General features: G+C 41.3%; 2 protein-coding genes across 3 annotated transcripts in view; one reads left to right on the forward strand and one right to left on the reverse strand.

The window, feature by feature from the left end:
- The window catches only part of LOC104379439 (uncharacterized), a 28,702-nt gene extending 24,438 nt beyond the window's left edge, over window positions 1-4,264 (forward strand). For both annotated transcript variants that reach the window (XM_086616881.1, XM_086616880.1), the window contains exon 12: window positions 4,166-4,264. In XM_086616881.1, the coding sequence (XP_086473007.1) occupies window positions 4,166-4,264 (99 nt within the window). The remainder of the gene's footprint in view (window positions 1-4,165) is intronic.
- A 9,838-nt stretch (window positions 4,265-14,102) lies between these two features.
- TMEM254 (transmembrane protein 254) lies at window positions 14,103-20,111 on the reverse strand. Its single transcript, XM_086616855.1, has 4 exons — window positions 20,004-20,111; window positions 17,915-18,018; window positions 16,638-16,697; window positions 14,103-14,282 (listed from the first exon to the last, which is right to left on the reverse strand). The coding sequence occupies exons 1-4, from the start codon at window positions 20,109-20,111 to the stop codon at window positions 14,162-14,164; spliced, it is 393 nt and encodes a 130-aa protein (XP_086472981.1). The 3' UTR covers window positions 14,103-14,161.
- Window positions 20,112-20,991: the final 880 nt, after the last annotated feature.

Here is a 20,991-nt window from a genome sequence, read left to right on the forward strand (position 1 = left end):
TCAAGGCACTGTCTCCATGCTTCAGTTCCCCATCTGCCTAATGAAGATGTTTGGCGTGGGAAGTTTGACAACACATTTCTTCTGAGGTTCTGCGAAAGAATTTGGTCATTTTCTTTAACGCAGCAGACTAACGCGATACGGAATAACCTGTCCTGGTTGTAGAAATAAGAACCTGAGTCTGGGGAGGCTAAAAGTAGACCTCTTGGATTATTGTCTGACTTAGGTAATGCAACAGTAACTTGTTTGTGCAGGCGCTCACTGACCTGAATGCAAGAGTACGCCAAAAGATAAAGGCTTAGGTTTCACAAACAAGTGACAGCTGTGGCAGCTCTTGCTCTCTTTTTCAAGCATTTCATTGCACTGACCTTGGGGACCATCTGGCAAGTGATCCCCAAACCATAAACTGAAGTGCTGTTGCCAAATAATCTGTGATGTGCAGCAACTGGTGCTGGGCATTTACTGAATAATTCAGATAATTACCCAGTTGTTGATTTATTTTTTTTTTTAAAGAAATAAAAAGCCTTGCTTTCTTTACAGAACTGAAACCAGTGTATGTGAATAAAGCTTTCACTTCTAACTCCAGTGTTTTTCGTGCAAACAAACCTATACTGTTCCTGAGCATGGTGTATCATGAATATTCAGTTATGTGAATCTGCCAAGACCAAGAGTTTAGAAGACAAAGGTGAATATGGTTTCTAGGATTAAAGAAATGGGATACAAAGATTCAGTGGATGAGTCAAGGACATAAGGAATTGCTCCAGCTGGTTATGATCTATTTTTACATGGAGCACGAAAAAAAATCTTTTGCTTGAGCAATGCTACTCACGTTTCCTCCACTCTCTGGCATTGTTTGGGCATGTCTGCCCAATATCTTTATTTGCACACTCAACCTACAGGTATCAGGCATCAGGGGGTTCAGAGGCATGCCAAATTAATTTTAGTATCTAGGAAAATATGATCTAAAAGGCAAAGTACCCACGTGTGACACTCGCAGTTAAAGGAGAGCAGAGGTGCCTGTTCTGTTGCACAAATTATTCAGCACAGAACTTTGCAAATGTTCTCCTTTTGTGATGTTATGAACTCTCCTCTCTTTGAAATTGAATTAATTCTGATGAATATTTTAATTTATGCACCTGGAGTGCATACCAGAGTAATAACTTGTGATCAATTTTTTCCTTTATCTTTTATCCTTCCCCCTGAATTATTTCTAGTTATTAAATAAAACCCACACAACATCAATATTCAGTGAAGACTGTTCTGTCTTCCATTACTTGTAGGTCTGCTGTAAAAAAAACTCAACAAGCTAACTAAAGCCTTAGGCTGGAATCAATCTTTAGATGACCTGCTGCAGAGAGTGAAACTCTAAATGCAGTAAAAGATCCAACTGGCTGGTTATTTTAACAGTCTTACAGGAACAGATAATTTTTTTTACTATTATTATTTTTAAATCCAGCAAGGATATAATATGCAAGAGAAAAATGCATAAAATGTACTCTTTTTTGTCGGTGGTGTTTTTTGTAGGGTTTTTTGATACACAGAAAAGAAAGGTCTGCTGTGCAAAGATGGTTGTGCAGTCAGGGAGAGCTCTGCTGGATCAAAAAGCCTGTGTCTAGTACTGAGGGCTTATGGGTTTGAAACAAATCTAAAGTAAAATTTTCTCTAGTTGTTGTGCGTTTTCTTATCTGGAGCATAAGGAACATCAGGCAATAGGTTTTGTCATTTGTTCCTAAATAAGACCAATTTGGAGCACTTACTCTTAGTTCGTCAGTAGGTATGCAGCCTCCTTAGCTAGTCGTACCTAGGTGACTATTCATCCTCAATAAATACAATCCTAATATACCTCCCCATGAATATGAAGATTGCCCTGTTGGACACTCATGTAAATCACGCTTCCCAGGTGAAGAGAATAAGAGAGGAGTTCTGTGAAGGTAAAACTGCAGTGTAAATTGGCTTAATCTGAGTAAGCAAGCAAATTCTTGCCTGCTTTGCTGTTTTGACCTGTATCTGCTCTGAAGTGTGGTGTCATTCTCTGTTCACTCCTACTGTGAGCAAATGTTCTCTCGTCCTCTATTTGACAAGCGTAAAAAATCAGGTAAACTTCTGGAGTTGTTTGTTGCTGCTGCTGCTGCTATTACTTTTGTAACACACTCCAGCGTATTAATGGCCTTATCACATGTTGGATGCTGTGCACGCACAGAACAAAAAGACAATATTTATCCAAACTATTTACAGGCCCTCTGGCTCCAATCTATCTGAGTCTGTCTGGCTTCAATCATGAGCAGAAAGAAAAGGCCAGAGAGGAGGATAGTTGGCTCTGCAAATCAAAATGCTTTCCCATGTTTGCTCCCAGGGCAGAGCAACTGCTTGCTGCCAAAAACTCAAAGCTGAACCTGGCAAGTCCAGACTGGTTCCAAGTGCAGCAATTGATTTGCTCAGAATGAAACAGGCAGGATTGCTGCAGAAGGGGAAAAAGTTTGCTTTTTTTAATTACAGACTCAGTGAGAGATGAGTATGTGCTCTTGAAGATATGACTGCAAAGCTTTAGGGATTTTATATGAGCCATGGAATGGATAATGGGTGTTTGGTACTTTGCTGCCTAGATATTCTTTAGATACTTTTCCCAATCTTTGTGTTCTCTCCCCTTCCCTCATTATTGTCTTCTGTGACTGTCCTTCTTGAGACTAAACTCCACTTTTTCAGAGGAGGAAGAAATCAGCATCTAATTTGTGTTCCAAAGAAACAGATAAGAATAGAACTATGTTCAGGATAAGAGGCAAAAAATTATGGAAACAGATCAGAAATGTTGCTTATTTCATGATGGACATTTAAGAAGTTATAGCCAGTTTTCTAATTAAGTGAGCTCATGGCTGTTTAAGATAACCTGGAGTTAGTGGTTTATCTTCTCATTCAACAGTTTTGCTAAAGGTTTATTATTATTTCAAGCTCATTCCCAGAAACACTAATTCACAAAATTCTTATTTAGAAACGTCTTCGTAAACATGTCTGAGTAGAGACAATTTTTATTTTTTGCCTAGCTACGTTCTGTAAAGGATGCAGCTCTGATAGGAACATTACACAGGGCAGCTGTCTCTGCTAATCCACCTTAAGGTTACCATGACCAGTTTTTCCTCTATTCTCTGTAGATTTGCCTGTTACAATAGACTCTCTGTTGTTACACTGTGACTCATCTTGGATCCTTTCTTCAGCAGATTTCCATGTTTCTGTGAGGTTTTTTTTCCACGTGGCACTTTCAACATCAGTGATAATTCCAGAAGGATCAGCAGTGACAGAAGTTAGTAGTCTAAAACTGTGAAGTATATTTTTCCTTCTGCACCTTCGCACTGGTGCCTCACCTTTGGTAGTGCTCAGAGTTTCAAAGGATGCAGTAGAGATGTGAGTATGTAGGAAAGAGGGATTAAAGGAGACTTGAAAAAATGACTTTGAAGTTATTGTCTTCAGTGGCTGCGTGACAGGATGGTCAGTAATATTTGTGGAGGCAAGTGAAGAATAAAAAGAAAACAATCAAGACTAGGTTTGCCTGGTTTTTATTTGATTTAGCAACAGAACAAACCACAACAGAAAAATAGAAGTGAATCAATGAGCAAAAAAGAAATGAGAGTAAATCACAAAGGTGTGTGAGTAGATGAAATAAGCCCCAATACTGCGGAGACGATAAAGGACTGGGGGACAACTCCATGAGTGAGAAGAGGAGGAGAAAATAAAAAGCTTAGAGGATGGAACAAATACTGCCCAGAAACACGGGAAACGGGTTGAGGTAAGAGTCAGAGATGGGTGAGGTGGCAGCAGCACCACGTACATACCCCAGGGAATGGAAAAGAGAAGCTGCTAATGGATGACTTCAGGGAGGCCAACAGTAGACAAGTACTTGCCCAGGAGCCAGCAGAGGATCAGTCTATCTTCAAACTTTGAAGGCAATAAAAAGTAGGTCTGTTGGAAGGTTTTAAGATGGTGCAGAAGGCCTGGAAGAGCCCCAGAGTCTGCAATGTCAGTTTTCTTACCTGCATAGACAGGGGATGTGAGGTCCAGGGTTTTTTTGTCAAACCGATCATTTTGCTTTTACGAGTGTATTTTAGGATTTCATTGGAAATGCCTTTGTCTGAGATTGCTGCCATGACGTTAGGAATGTTCCTAATTCTTTTCCCAGGTCACCTGCACCATGGAGACCAGAGACAAGATCCATGCAGCCCAGTTGAGGAATGCAATCCTGGAACGCTACCCCACAGCCGCCTGGACAGAGCGGTGATGGGCACAGCACAAGGGAAGGGGCCGAGCTCCTCCGACAAGTATTTTACAGAGCCCTAATCTTGAGGCATTCGGAACAAATATTATCTTTCAAAGCTGCACTGTTAGCGAATAGTTTCAGGGTATTTATTTCCTGCTCGAAATGTAGTGAGTGTCCTCAGGAATAAAGTTAAACTCAAAACTTTAGCTTAGCTCAGGGAAACTGCTAGTCTCCGCTGGCGTTGGAATTCAATGATTCACTATCAGCTGGCTGTCTGGATTTTGACTAGTATGTAAGATTCAATGGCATTCAATAAAAAAACAGAGAGAAGGCATTTTTCTTTACATCTCAATATAGACCTCTCAAAGGTCTTTTGATTTTGACACCCTTAGTCAAAGTAATGCAGCTCTTTCTACTGGACTTTGCCATACTACTAGTATAGTGATTTTCCATTTCAAAGCCTGAAGCAGTTCTCCATTTGCTGATTCTGCTACAGGAGATATATACATGTGTGGAGGTTTAAACATACTTCTGTTCTGATCTTTGCTATCATGTGTTGAAAAATTATACTAATAAAATGCAATTTAAACAAAACAAAACAAAAAACCCTTGGAAGATAAAAGCCAATATTATATTTATTTTTTTCCCCAAGGGAAAATCATCCTATTTTAAAACAAAGTTCCAAAAGATGTAGCAATTAAAAAAAAAATTAAAAAAAGGTATTCTGAGTATAATTAGACTTCATCTGCAGAGGACAAATGTAATTCTTCCCTCTGCTTTTGGGCACTCAGTATAAAAAAATAGCGTATAAAATGGCTTATGTTTCTTTATAAAAAGGGGTCTCTCCACCCATAAGAATTTTGTAATTAGCGTTCCACTGATCATCTTAGTCTGCCTAAAACAGACTCTATCCATCTCACCTGACAGATTAAGTACACTGTTAAGAGTGAAATATATTTAAAGACCACATGTTAATAGCCAGAGGCAGTGCTGGGAGAAGAGGAAGCCTGAGTCTTAGGCACATGGCTAATGCAATTAACAAAGAACACATTGACCTAAATACCATTTTCATCACTACAGGCAGAGACCAACTAATGAGGTAACAGAGTGGGATGGCAAGAAATGTAAGAGAAATTCAGGCCAACTTCTGAGAGTGCGTACAACAGTCGCCTTTCCACTTGGGCAAAATTCAATTTCAGGCCAGCTGCAACAGAGCCAATATATACCATTCCACTTGGTTAAATTAGGATTGACCCCAAATTTTGGGTGTAGGTATTTTAATGAGAGGTCTTAATCCTGCCTCTAGCATATCAAGTTGATAATCAAGTATATAAAATAAATGTGATGTATTTAGCAGTGCCCTAGCAGAGCCCAGCTGAAAATCCAGCACGGTCAGAGCGAGCGTCTCTACGGGCTGCATGGGATCAAATCATTCCAGCTCCCATGTGCAGAGCTGGGTGAGCTGTTGCTAGGTGTCCATGAAAACCAACTTTTACTATAGCTTTTTGGGCAGAAAACAAGCCCATAGTGAGGCTCCTTTGTTGCCATATTACGATTTATAATTTGAGCTCCTGTCTTTAGTCGTTCTCGGCAGTTAGGAATGGGCTTACGAGTAGGTTTCCTTTCCTGGTTCTGCAGTGGGAAACTTTTGTCTCTAAAGCACAATCAGTAAGTCACACGTGAAAAAGGAGAAGCCTTGGGGTAGGTGAAAGTTTTCTCTGCCCTCTCTCTAGTCTGTCTGTAGGCTAGGAAGGGCATCATCCAGAGAGTTAGAGCAACCTAAACAGAGAGTCCCTATGGACTAAAAAGAATGACCTGCATATCCAATCTTACGGGGATCTCATCTTATTGTATCTACTCCTTATGGATATCCAGATATATCTCTAACTTAACTGTGCCTGCAAGGTGGGACAAAGAGGGCAGCATTCTGATTGTCTCTGTGGTGTTTTTTTCTGGGAAATAGTCTGTTTGTTCCTTCTTATTGTGGCTCATGATGGACCAGGAGTAGGGACTCTCGCAAATGGTGGACAAGTAATAGAAGTGCACTGATTTGGTCTATTTTTTGGAAGGACCATGTTGGTTTACACATGGAACTAAAAATTACTGATAGCCCAATGGTTAGTTTCTTTCCCTTCTTGCCATCCAAAACGATGAGTATCGGGCTTGGTCTCCCAAACATCTCCTGTAAATCACAGCCTGTCAGACATAACTCCTCTCTTCATGGTCAAAAGAGCTTAAGAAATCTGTGTAGAAATATGTGATGACAGACTGTATTGTGTGTGCGCTACTTCCATTGAAACAAGCAATGAACCACATCATCGAAGAGCACGTTTGGGGATGTAAAACCACTATAAATAACGGTCTAATTATCCTCTGATCTCTTTTGGCAAAACTCTTAGGAAATATTGAGATATATTACATATTTCTTCTCAGGTATCTACATGAGAAGAAAATAGGACTTTATAACCAATGTTCTCAGTAGTGGCCAACAGCTTCTGCTGTCTGAGTCCTTGGTTTATTGTCCTGCATTAGCCCAGACTATATTTTTTTAGAAGCTCAAAGCATTAACAACTGCTTTTCTAATCAGTGGGAACTGCATTTAGCAAGTCTTCACAAAACTGGGGCAAAAGAGGTAGCAGACAAAGCAACCAAAAATCAATGCACTCTATGATCACTGTATGATTTTGAAAAGGTGTTTTGGGAAGAAAAAAGGAAAGTGACATCTGGAAGTTAATTAAAATATCAAATGTTATATATGCAGTTTGGTTTTATTTTTATTGTGTTAAATAAAACACAAATTGTAAATCACTCCTCAGTGGTAAACACTTTATATGTGGCTATAATGATACCAGAGTTGATTTCCATTCTATATTGCTTTTATGTGAGTCCATTGACTTTAAAGGTAAGATGAAATACTTCCAAGGGAAAAAAAAAAACTAAACATTTAAATGAATGTATGCAATTGGAAAGAATACTTGAAATATCTGTGCTGTTAACATTTTAGCATTATGAAATATAATAGGACTATGGTATTTCAAATATCTAATAATATGTTCTTAAACATTTCATTTGAAGAAGCATTTTTATGTAGGGTGTTCTTATGTATCTTGAAAAAAAAATGTAAAAATTGCACCAATTGTTAAATCAACGAAGTGTAAATCTAAGCATTACATTTATTTGAAAAATAATTAAAATTGCGCTATGCCACTTCAACAGTAAAAGCTTTGTCATTCTCTCATATGGCACTGAGAGCAGCCTCGCATTAAAAATTCAGAGTTCATTTTTTTTCCTTTCTCTGTCCTTGACATTGACACAAAATCCACATCGTGCACGCCGAGCTCTGGGCTGCCAAGGAGGTGAGTGCAGCTGGGCAGGACGTTTGCTCTTACCCTGTGGAGTAGGATGGGAGACTGCCAGAGTGCTCAGCAGTGTGGCTGGGTAAGCACCTCTCCTTACTGGCTTGGAAAAAGACTGTTTCACGTACTGGGACAAGAGCAAATGCCACCTTGCTTGTACCTGGCTATGTCCCTGAGCAATGTGTAGAGTCTGGGTGCAGAGGTATCCTGAGCTGGGCTTGTGTGGGTCAATTATATCCATGATACCTGGTGAATTGGGTCTCAGAGATACTCATCACAAATGTTTTGAACTTTGGTAAACCAGTCCTTCAGTTTCAGGGTGCAGCAGACTCCATCACTGAAAACGCATGTTTGTGTCTCTAGTGGAAGCGGATGCTTTGACTCAAGTAATTCCACTAGAGCTAAGCTACTTAGCTCTGGGAGCAGTCCTATGAATACAAGGTTTGTCAGGGACACAGCACAACTTCTTCCAAGGACTGATGCAGACAAGGCATATCTTCAGCTGAAACAAAGTCTATTCCCACATTGATTCCTTAATTTCTTCAGCCGGGTCCTGCTAGCTCTGGACTAACAGCTAAAGGTCTTGCCAGCACACGTTTACATAGCATCAGGGAAAGTTCATCTCCCCATGCAGGTGCTGTGTCCTCGCAAGTAGCAAGAACCTTGCCATCTAGCCTACTGCTTTTGGAAGGTTTAGAAACATATGTTCCTCCTTCCCATACCAAAACACAGTTAACTGTGTTTGACATGCTGTATCGAACTTTTGCTAGATCCAGACCTAGCCATGTGGTTTAGTGATCAGAAAAGGAAACTGCAAGACTCCAGGACTGGGCTCTAATTCCTGCCAGTCATTTATGTGATGGCCTTGATTCTCCTGTCACCTCCTTTGCTGTTTAACTGTAAGCAGTCTGCCAAGTACAGGATATTGAAGTTTGCAGAGGTTTTTTTCTATTACAAGACTTTGCTTTCATATTCTCCCAACTTTTTGCAACATCCCAACAGAGGGGGAATTCTCCTGAATGTTGTGCCCTTCTCAGCTGATGAATTTCCTATGGTTCAAAAGCACTTTATTTATTTAAAATAAAGCTGCAGCAAAAATGGTGGCTGTGGTTGGAAAACTGAATGTTTTGAAGCACTTCAATAACAGTCATACATAACAACAGGGTCTCTAAAGCCATACAGCCTGTTTCCCTGGAGAAAGGAAGAGCTGGGAAAGTCCTTAAGGGGCAGAGTCATGTCAGCCCCACCTGACTGCATCCACAGAAAGGCGGTGAGGGGCTCACCCTGCCCCTAAAGGAAGGGTATGTTGGTGAGTGGCTTCAGCTGTGCCGTGGGTGTCGTCCCAGAGCTCTTCTAGATGCAGGTACTCTTTCTTGCTTGTTCTTTTTTTTTGTAACTGTGAAATTTTTAATCTTTCAGGCTTCTGAAATTTGTGGAAAAGGTTGTTGTTTCCATGTGTTTTTTCTTTTCAGAAGTCTAGAGTGTCTTTAGGAGGAGATTGAATTTGTGTGGTTTCTAAACTTGGTGAATGGCTCTCCTTGTCTGTTTCCACAAGGGGCACTTAAGAGGTTTTGCTTTGAGAGAACGGTCTCAAAGAATGCTGATAAATGATACAATGATTGTCCTTGTACCTCTTTTTCCTCCTCTCCCCTTCTCCTTCCCAGTCATGCACATTCTGTAGTTATGTGCGGAGTTGCAGGGGCCTTGTAGGGTGTAGTGTGTCATGCGGACTGTGCCATATTACTGCTACTCCTCTGAAGAGCAATAGTAAAGGAAATGCTGAGGTGTTTTTTTTTCCTTTTGCTTTCAACAAGCAATCACAATTTCTTGAGCTGTTCATGCAGGCCTTTCATACAGGCACTGGTCTGAATAAGTGTGTTCCTGACAAGATAAACTGAATGTACAGGCTGTTGGCCATATGCCAAAGGCTTTTGTTCAGTCCTCAAATGAGTGGAGTCATTAAAACAACCTCTAGAATGATTTCTTTATTTCATATGTGGAAATCACCTGCTGGGAGGCAGGGGAATAAAAATGTACAAGCTTGTAATTAACAAGCAAAAAAGCAAAGGATTTTTTAAACTGCGTAGCCTTGTAAATAGCAAAGTGAGACTGATGGCCTCATTAACGAGGGCTCATATACAACAGTACTGTAATTAAAAAACGTGAGTCGATGTTCCCCTCTCTTTATACAAACATGAGGTATAAATATCAGGAAGGAACATATAATTCAGATCCTCTCATTCATGGAAACCTTACTGCGTTAGTTACTTTTTCTCTTTGTAAAGGTCATTTACCTGGAAGCCTTAAAATCGGTAAGCTAAAAGTTGCTTTCCATAACATATTCCTCTAAAAACTACTGTATTTCTGTGGAAGGTCTGCAATATCTGCCCCCCTAGAATGCCCACAAGAAGCAGATTGTAGGACTTCAAAGACTTTGCCCATAGCTGTCAAACTTACTGCACACTCTATGGCCATGGTGAATGAGGCCGTTCCCCAGCTTTAGCTGGGCTCTGTTGCCATCCAGGAGACCAGCTGCCCAGCCCCAGGGCAAACTATATGTCCTTAATGAACCAACACTTGGCTATTTCCAAAGGCTGGCCGACTTGACTCCTGTTGTGTTTAGAAAAATCTGGGTTGGCATGAAAGAGAGGCAAAGCAGGACAACATACTGTGATTCTGAGAGAGGTTTTTCATCACTCCTTTGTAAAACTGAGCTACAGCCCTTCAGGCTTTAGAAACAGTTATTGGAAAACAAATGGCAGACATCTCATTGCCTCTGTTCAGGCTCAACAAAGCTTCTGAGCTGATGCTGTCTTTCCAGACCTACCTTCTCATCAACAGAGCTTGAGTGGAGCAGTGATTTGCCAAACATACTGATCTGGAATACTCACCTTACTTTAGAAAGTATGTTACACTCGTTTCCATATATACCATATGTTACGATCTAAAGGTGAAAATGGATCTGGGTAGTTTCTTTGTGTTTTCTTTTGCAAGAAGTTTCCAAGCAATCACACCATAAAGGTGCTGTTGTAAGCGATGTGGTTATTTGTGACTTGCATGAAATTATTTCTTTTGATCACCAATGCAGGTCAAATAAATAATGCCTTATTTTTGTATATGCCTAGAAAAAATGGGTTCTGTTGTTTCAAATTTTCTTGGCATCTGCTTTACACTATTAGCATAAAGCATACCTGTATAGGCTTTCATAGCAAGGTTTTTTTTCCTTATGTTTTCAATTTGAAATGGGTGGCTAAACAGTATTTCTTTTTCTTCAGTACTGTCAACAGCCTAGTTGGCAGAAATATCCATCCTGAAAAACCTTTCTTAATGTCAACTTAGCTTTCTTGGTGATTTACGTTCTTTAATAGTAAAAGCCCTTCTGTAAGTTTCATTTGGTTTTCCTTTTGGTGGGAAGTAATATTCTGAAACTTTTTTTGCAGTAAAGTATTGACATTGGCAAGTGTTTTCTTTCGGCGGGTTGGGTGTTGATGCGGGAGATGGTTTGACACTCAGCCTGGCCTCTGAGCTGCTGTAAGAAGGTAAGGGTACTCTGCTGTTGCTTTCCCCTTTTGTTGTGGAAAGGGTATTTTGATGGCAGTGGAAAGAATTGTTCTAGGTGATTAAGAGTAATCCTTTATTGTCACTATTAGGATAGCCTGGAGAAATGCTTACACCTGGTGTAACCAGCGCTGTTTCCAAAGAGCCTGTTACTAGCCATGAATGTATGTCTGTCTCTTTACGGGCTTAGTGAGTTGCTGACCTGGGTTCATGCTTCTGCGGGCTTTTTTTAACTAAAAAATTTTGTGAAGTATTATGGTATGTTTATCTTGCTGCGATGTTAGGGACACTACAAACAAATATTGAGAAATGGTATCTCAACATTATTTCAAATTTGTCATTCTGTGAGTTTCTTTCTTTTCCTCAAGGCTATTTTACATTATAAGCTAGTCAGCATTGCTATCTCATGCTTCTCACATTTTGAGTTGGGGATTTCATGGGCTTCAAAAACATGAGAAAACAGGCATCCGTGCTGCTTACAGCTCTGGGATAGAGGCTGAGAGTAAATACTTTTTTTTTTTTTTTTAAACAAGTAGGAAAAGTGAACTGCTGCCAAGCAAGTGTAGGGAAGAGAAAATGTTTGAAGGTAGATGAATTACTACACAGTTGCATTTCTAAAAAGTCTGATAAGCAATACCCCACAACCTCCAAACAGAGAGCTGCTAAATCTGTCAAGTCAAAAAAAACCCCAAGAACAAAAGAAGAAAAAACCCAGAGGCTTCAAAACAATCTGCTGATGCCAGTGTCTGTCTAAAACTTGTTCTAACTTGGAAATGTTTTTTAACAAAGGCAGTTATAAATTGACTACGTTTTTTTTCTTCTATACCTTCTTTGGGCTGCAGTGAGGAAACTTGTACCACTGCTTCTCTGAAAGGAAGCCCTTCTAATTAAGTCGAGTCTAACAGTAAGCAGTTAACTTCTCAGAGCTGTGATTTATCTATAGCCATTCTAGAGCCCTCATGGAAGGGCTGTGAAAGCCGTGATGATGGTGAGCACAAGTGCTTGGTGTGCAGACTGGCGGTGGGCGGGGAAGCCAGCGTAGTAGTTCTGACCTCATTTACAGCTTCACTGTTGGAAAGTGAACAGCGGGAAACAAGAACAGGCAAAAAAGCCTATTAAGAAGACAGAAGTCTTTTACCACCTTTCCTAAGTCTTTAACTAGCCTTGGTGTTACTGCTACACCTTTTATTCTGCACAGGAAACACTATCATGAAAATATTGAACCAAAGTTATTCCTTTTATCCCTTCACATTCTTAAGTTAATGCTCATGAAGCATTCAATGCGAATTAATCTTGAAACACTAAGTATTATACCTATATATGTTTTAGTGCCATGGAGAATTTTTTTTTTTTGGTAGAGGCAAGTCACATCAATACCTTGCCGTGGCAGAAATACTAGACTTCTGTGGGACTTACTCTGGAAAGCACACAGCCAGAGCTGATCCCATATGTTCCAAGTGTGAATACTGATACTGGTGTAAAGCTGATGACTATATATTTCGTATAGACATTTATTTCCAGGATAAATTAAAAAGAAAAAAAATTTCTTCACTTCTTTAAAATCTTTATTCGAGGGTCACAGACTAAGATAAAAGGTTACACAGTAAAACATAGCTCCGGCTCTTGACGTTCCTGTTGGATTTGCAGCCACTAAACATGAGTTTCTACTTCTCTACAAAACGTTAATCAGTTTGCCATTTAAAACAAACCAAACCAAATCACCATTTCAACCCTTCAGTCCTCCATGCTTTTAGTACTGGCTGAAAAGCAAAAACCTTATGTACTTGTGCTTGTATAACACTTCTCCATCAGAAGTGTTACAGTCTGTAGGTACTGCACAAGGCATAAGTTTATTCGTTACTGCCTCATGGAGCTCTTCGTTTTCTTGTTCTTTCTTCCAAAACAGTAGCACCACAGGTGGTGTAGTAAAACTTGTCCCCATACCATAGTTAATATTTTAAATAGTTAGTACTTTTAAAAGGGCTAAAACAAGACAGGCTAAATTATTGTTCAAATATTCAAAAGTACAATAAAAGTCTCACTACGCATACAGGAAGTACGCTGAGGGGTGCTTACGATGGTCTCTCAACCATAGATTTCAGGACATCAAAATGTGGGAAACAGTGGTGTACATTTACTCACTACATCTAATTTCATTCACAAATACAAGATTTTCAGCTAGGTTTTGGAATGCTCATTGATTTTTTTCTTTTTTTTCTTGGATAATAAATGACTTTTCGAAAAAGCTACCCTCAAAGCTACAGGATTACTACTTTATGCTATACTAACTCAAAGATTAAAATCTTCATTCAAAAGATGAGGTCATGCTGCATGAAATTAAAGGCACATGTATTAAACCAAGTTAAAGTGCTTTATGTATCCACGCTCATCACCGTACCTCAACCTGAACTGAGACTTGGTCTTTTTAATGTGCCTGCAGCAATAAAGTGGTCCGTCCTTTGTGGAAGAGAATAAGTTGATAAAACAAAGTACAAAGACCAGGCTCTAATAACAATAACAACAAAAAAAAGCCAGTAAAATGTCCTGTAGAGAAAATATAGGTAAATTTAAATCCTATCACAAAACAGGTGCAAGTTGCCTTGTGGCTGTAAATAACTCTCTCTGTTGTAGAAGAAAATTCCTCCACACAAAGAGGTAATTTAGCCACCATTACTAGCAGCTGTCAGGGATCTTTCAGTGACAATCAGAGTATACAGTCTATGTCAAAAACTGCAGAGGAGCAACTTTGGACTTCTTGTATAATAAATGGGATTAAACTTTGGCAGCGCCAAGACTGAAGGGCTGAATTTCTACTGAACTATACACAGGGCCCTGTGCAATGTAACTGTCTTGTTTAGGAAGAGGAGAGGTACTTGGGTAGAAGGGCACTGCATCATGTTGCAGGAATGTAATTTAGCTAATTATAGCACCTAGACATGTAAGTGAGGATCTTTTCTGAAAAATGAGGATGAAGAATGTCAGAAGTAACTTCATTCACTGTCTTCTAGTAGTGCTTCTTGGCTGAAGGTTTGTAAGACACCAGAAGACCAAAGGAAGCATACCCAAATAAAAGTGTCTGAATGAACCATTGAAACTGAACTGACGGGTCAGTGATTCCTTTCGATCTGTAACATTAACAAAAGCATAAAATGTGTCAAAAAACTTTTGGTCTTGCAGACTATTCTGTGATACTTACAAAGTAAGGTTAGATATTTCTACCTATCTTTGATACATCAGACTGGATTAGAACATGTGATCTTAGCATCATTAATTTCAATCTACTGAGACTTATTTCCTGTACTAACTAAACATACCAGTTCCTGTGATTTTACTGGATTTTAAGCTATCTACAGAACAAAGGTTCTTTCAAAGATGTCATGCATACAATTTCCTCAAGAATACATAATTTGCAATATCAGTCTGTGCCATTTGAAATTACTTATTCTAGAAGTTTATGTACAAAGAAGCAAGAAATTAGAGTAATACTGATCTTAATACACAAGTCTGTCTGTAACTTCTTGTTGACTACAGTCACCAAATGTAGACTTGTATGCTAGCAGGGCAAAGAGGCCTGACAACTACTGTGCAATGCAGGATGGAGGAGCTCTGTTATCTGAACTCGTGGCTAGAAAACTACAGGTACAAGGGGCTGAAGACATCTGACTTGATTTAGAAAGCAGAGACCTTCCTATGTCAGTTAGTTTTAACTTGGCATATGTGACTTTTTCTGTATATTACAGTAAATGTCACTTTTTCCTCCACTTGGTTGTTGGGAAGTACTACTGAATTTTCAGAGAAAAGAATGAGTATAAACATGAAAGTAAAATCAACTGATTTCACATTTCTAGTACACAATTAAATTACGTCAAGCATAACTATGCTCCAACTCATTTACAAGGGAGCTCCCTCTACTGACCTTTGCTAGAAGAGTTCAGCTGTTAATTTTTCCATATCCTCTACACGTACAAAATGATTGTGTAGCAAGTGTTGATTAACACAACACTTCTTAATGTTCATTCTTAAATTGTCTTACCAGCTGTGAAAAACTTTTTTTATAATCCCAGCTGCAGTGTTTCCAAATAAGTGCAGAAGCTGGAAAACTAGGGCTTAAGGAATTGGCTTGTTTTATATAAAGAGACCATATTGGAAGAGATCATATGCAGAAATATAGGCCAACAGCCAGTGACAGTACTACTATCGATTCGCAGATTTGCATCTGCTTCCTCGCTAGTTCTTCCTCATGCCTCTTTTGTGATATTCATAAGCAGACATCACATTTACATCAGGAAAAACTATACGGTGTTTGGTGCTCATAGTGAAGTACAACTGTTCAGTAATCTACAGAAATATGCCTGAAGAGATTATGATGGGCAGGCAATCTATGCTTTCTCTTTCTCATGGGCTTTAACACCACTCTGTAAAACTTCATTACTTGATTACAATACACTCATTTGGTACATGCTGGTAATCAAGCTCTCTCATACTTAAAAATCACCTTAAGCCTATATTCCTATCTATCTGCATAACCAGGGTTAAAATTTTAACTGTAAAGCCACATAATTTAAAACTGGAGCCTGGTAAAAACTTTATTACTAACTCCCATGCTGAAGGCAGAAAACGTTAATCCATGTTCTATTATCTCAAGAACCACCTTAAAAATAGCTTTCCATGGAACAAAATCCCTTTGCCTCCAAGAGATGTTACCTGAGAAGCTGTGTGTGACAGCCATGAACTGAACTAAATGAAGTGGAAAACCACCACTTTTACAATGGCAAACAGACTGGCCATCTACTCTATAAAGCATGAAAACCAGTATCTACATTCTTCTGAATTATTACAAACTATATTCAACCAAACGGAAGGATGATGTGTTTGGACAGCATACCTTTTCAAATAATTTGTTATCCTAACATAAGATGGAGTTGGCCTTACTTTTATAGTCTGATTAGTCAAAGTGTTTTATCCCACAAACCTGCAGATATAAGGAGATCTTAAACAGTCCCAAATGGAAGTGTCCAATTGTATTCTCACAATATGGATGCAACCATTTACATAGGCAATTAGCAGCCTCAAAATTCTGATGAGGTAAGATCTGATGAAGTTTAAGCACCTGAAGTTATCAGACTATTTCTACACTATCTATTGTTCCCTCTGCTTCCTAAAGTGCAATGTTGCCTGGTGAACAGTTTGTTCAGAGGCAGACTGACAAGCTCTGGCAAACCTTGCTGCTGCTGCTGCTGCCAGTTCTGCAAGTTCCCGTCCTTTGCTTTTGCCACCCTGTACAAAACTAACCACTAGCAGAATTTGCAGTAACCTCTCATGGAGGAAAGTAAACTATCACTGCAACAAGAATTTTATCAGTATTCTCTGAACTAATACTGCTGCTGAGAACCACCAAAATCAGTCTGTAGCTTACGTTACTTGGATCAGAAAATCTTTTCAGAGAACCTGTGTAGGGATGGGGAGAGGGAACAACTTACTGGCATAACTTAACACCGTAGAAGGCTTCTACTACGTGAATCAACCAGGATACCCAGAACCTAACAAAAAGAAAACATTCATTTTGTTGAAAATTAGGGAGAATACTGTTGTACCCAAGATGCATTATGCAGAAAATGTAAAACTGGAATTGACATCCCACTTTAACCTAGAAAGTGAGGTGTGTTTCTTATTTTAGAAAAAAACCCTCATAGTCTCAAAAGAAACTGAGTCCATAGAGGAACTGTAACTCATGCAATATGCCTGGGCCTGCCATTTCAAGTATCCACTGCATGTTTCCAAAACTTTTGGCACTTACATTAAGCCAAAAAGCTGAATGCTTAGTGAAAGCAGTATGAGTTAATCTTAGTTAAGCATGCAAAATCTATCCTTTTACTTACACAAGTATTTTTAGTGGTCCTAATGAATTATGAAGTTTTTATAGGTTTAGTTCTGTAAAAAAAACTGCGTGTATAGATTCAGAATATATAATATAACTTGATTAGTTAGTCAAACTTGGTCTACAAATTTTCACGTAGATTTTTTTTTAAAAAAAGCTACACAAGATACTCAGTTAGGATCAATTCAATACTTTGCTAAAGCAAAAGATGCTCTGAGCAAAGATGAAGGCTTATCATGATAAAACAAACAAGAAAGTCTTGCTGTCTTCCTGTCTCTACAGGAAGTCTTTATAGGAAGTCAGCAAGTGAGACACCTGGTTACCGGGAAGTGTTTTCCAGTTCTTTTGTTAATTAAAATAACAAAAACTAAGTTTCGCAACCAGCAAAACTTGGAACTATGCAGTTTCTTCATCAAGTTATTTCTCACATGGACAGGATCAGGACAAGTTAGTAGCAAGGTAGAAAACGTTCTTTAATTGAAGCAGGAAAAAGAAAACTCATAAAGAACGAACTAGACTACTCAAGTAACAATTTGACAAAAGAACCACTTTTAGGAGGTGTTTGTTACAAATAGGAGTTTAGCTATGGACTAATAGCTGCCTCCAAAAGTAGTATCTTAATATTTTTTCCTTTCTCAGTACAACGCAGATGTCAAATTCGAAGTTGAATTTTTAAACTTTCATACTGGTCATAGCCTGTCTAGTCTTCTACATACTTATTACCCCACACCCTTAGTTGTAATGAGCTTGAAAGGAGAGCTCTTTAAATGTAATTAACAACTGGGTTACAGGAAAGCTTGTTAACATAGACTAAGCAGAAGAGTCAGAGAGAGGCAACAGGAGAGATGCAAAATAATTATACAGTCAAATATGACTTACCCATAGCATACCCATTTGTGGTGGTTTTCCACTAAATAATTAAGGAAGCTACCAAATATTCCCAAATAGCTATAAGGTATAGTTGAAGGCCAAAGCGTCACCCACTTAAAAATAAATAAAACAAAAAAAATAGTTAGTTAGCTTACTTCAAGGCAGAATTACTAACAATGTAACTTTCAAATTAGCTTTCTTTTTGCTCCCCCTCCACTCTCCGTGTCTGTTGAACATGGTTTAGGGCTCATCTATTCATAGCATTCAATCTCTTTCATTCCATTAACCTTGTCCAAGACCCATATTCTTTAACAAGACCACTAGCCTTGTAAAGCACATTTACCTAAGAAGATTCAAACCTATGAATTTCTTTTCCTTGACATACAAGATGCCAAGGTGATAAGTTTGAAGTTGCTATCTGTGTACCAAGAGTGCATCTGCACATTAAGTGGCATTTAAGCTGTAAGCTCATTACCTATTACACACGGCAGCAAAAAATACATTGTCTCTGTCCTGAAGAAGTTAATCTTATGCATCTGACCTGAAGAATTCAAACAATGACTAGACTGAGAAGGAGGAGTAACTATTTGTCTATAACTAGGGGATCAGTCTGTCTTCTTTCGTCTCTTAAAAAAGAAAAAGTCAGATTTTCTTCTACTTCGAGCAGAGCACAGAAGATACTTGAGCAGGAAACCCAAGACCAAATATGCACGCAGTGCCCAGGCATCTTTCCTGTCGCTGAGCTGTCCGCAGTGCTTATGACTGTGAACCTTCAACAAGCTGGGGAGGAGAAGCAGAGAGTCAGTGAGCTGTGCACTTTAGAGTCCATCGGGCACATAAGGTAAACACTAAGCTGGGCCGAAGTTCACACGGGCTTATCCTTCTTCTGGTATCAATGCTGCAGTTTCTAACTGTGCGTAAATTTGGCCATGCCAAGGATGTGGCAGGATGATGAATTTAAACAGGGAATCTGCTTAAAGCTCATTGTGTTTCTTGAAACGGTCCAAAAGCTGTTCTATGAGCTGCTTGGCCTGCTTTGACTCTCATTTTCTCAGTGGTGGTTCTCATGTGTAGAAAATCCATGCAAACAGAAGAAAAACTACAACGCGTACAAATCCATGGATGACCTTCATGAACTTGTCAGATACATGAAAACTGTCACTAATGTACCCACTCCAGTAATGTGACCTATTTCAGCTGAAGCCCGTTTTTAGAAATTAAGGCAACACGGTGACTGAACTAGTCTGGTTTTGAGCAACGCTACCAGTTAATACAGGCTGTAAGTAAAGCCACCACTTGTAAACGCACCTTATTTATGGATATAACCAACAGCTGTCCTGAGTTTTCCTGACACGCAAGGCGGTTTCAATTTTGCAAATCATAGAATGGTTAGGGTTGGAAGAGACCTCAAAGAACATCTAGTTCCAACGCCCCTGCCATGGGCAGGGAAACCCTCCACTACACCAGGTTGCCCAAAGCCTCATCCAACCTGACCTTGAAACACTGCCAGGGATGGGGCATCCACAACTTCTCTGGGCAACCTGTTCCACTGCCTCACCACTCTCAGAGTGAAAAATTTCTTTCTTGTATCTAACCTAAATCTGCCCTCTTTCAGTTTAAATCTGAATGCTGAAGATGTTTTCACAGACTACCTGACACGCAGACTGCAGATGCCACGGCACTTGCGTGGCTGCAGTCCTTCCCAGAGACGCTGTAAGCCTCCGGTGCCACAGCCTGGCTGCGCTTTGGAATCCAGTTCAAGCACTCATTTTTTTATTTTCGTTCTGAACTTCCCTGATGGATGCGCTCAGCTCCCTCAAAAGCTGACCCGGCCAAAGCAGCATTTGCAGTGCCCTTTTTCGCCCGGTTTATTTCAGAAAGCAGCTTTTCTATGACACCGGGCCCATTCAGGAAGCCTGTTCCACAAAGCCTGCAGCTTCCGAGCCACCTGCGAGCCCCGCCGAGGACCGCCGCGGCTGTGGCAGCAACAAACCCACGGAGGTCCCGATCCGGTCCGTGAGTGACGGGGAGCTGCTGAAGGCCCGCACGCCTCGCCCGGCGCCCGCGGGGTCCCCCCGCCCCACCCGCCGCTCCTTACGCCGAGGAGGATCATGCCGAAGGTGATGGCGATCATCCAGATGAGCCGGGAGCGCTGGAAGTGGCAGCTGCCATCGCGAGCCCGCTCCGCGCCCGTCCCCGCCGCCATCCTGCCCGAGCCGCCGCCAGCCGCCGCTCTGCGCCTGGCGCCGCGCCGCCGCCGCTAAGGCCACCACGCGCGGGGGGCGGGGCCGCGGGGCCGGTGACCGGCCGGCGGGGCCGCTGCGCGCGGGGCGGGGCGGGGCGGGGCGGGGGTGGCGGCCCCGGGCGCACCGGGGCGAGGGGGCGGTGCCGCCGAGCTGCGCCCCGCGAGGGGCCGGGGAGAGCCGCGCCGCTGACGCACGCCGGGCTGCGGCCGAGGAATGCGGCGGGGCCTTCCGGGGCCGCGGGAGCGAGCGAGCTGTGCGCGGCCGCGGGCTGGGATGGCGGCGTGCCCCCGGGCACGGCGGCCATTAGCAGCGCCCCGTCACTTCCTTGGGTGAGCCCGCCCGCGGCCGCCTCTGCCCGCCGCGGTATGCGGCCGGTGCCGGTGGCGGCTGCCGGCTCGCCGAAGGTAGTGTCGTGCCGGTCTGTTCCCGGTGAGGAAGCCGGCCGTCCCCCGGGGGCGGCGCTGCCCCCGGAGCAGGAGTGGGAGAACTGCCCCTTACGAAACGCCGTTGTGAAACTCGACACAAAACTTGGAGCTTTTGGCTCAACTCGTTACAAATTAACTACAGCAGTCTGTTCTGGGGATGGAGCAAAAGCAGAAAACGTAGGAAATGAGACGATTACAGCGAATGTAGTTCGACGTGCACCGTGTGCTCCAGGGCACCGGCCCCGTCCCGGCCCTCCTTCGCCCCGTCCTCAGCCGGTCCAGCAGAGGCGCTCCCCCGGGGGCACCGCGCCCTCCTCACACCGGCGGCGGGCGGTGCCATGGGTGAACCAAGAGTGCTCTCTTGTGGCACCAACGGCAAACGGCCACAGAGGGCGGGGAAAATGAGTTTCCAAGG

The sequence above is a fragment of the Tauraco erythrolophus genome, chromosome 9, assembly GCF_009769465.1.
Source record: "Tauraco erythrolophus isolate bTauEry1 chromosome 9, bTauEry1.pri, whole genome shotgun sequence".
Lineage (NCBI taxonomy): Eukaryota > Metazoa > Chordata > Aves > Musophagiformes > Musophagidae > Tauraco > Tauraco erythrolophus.

Coding starts and splice junctions, on each gene's coding strand:
- TMEM254 (XM_086616855.1), bottom strand. CDS start 20,111: ATGGCGGCGGGGACGGGCGCGGAGCGGGCTCGCGATGGCAGCTGCCAC. Junction 16,698..17,914: donor CACAAATGGGTATGCTATGG/GTAAGTCATATT, acceptor TCTTTTTGTTAG/GTTCTGGGTATCCTGGTTGA. Junction 14,283..16,637: donor TACGGTGTTAAGTTATGCCA/GTAAGTTGTTCC, acceptor TTAATGTTACAG/ATCGAAAGGAATCACTGACC.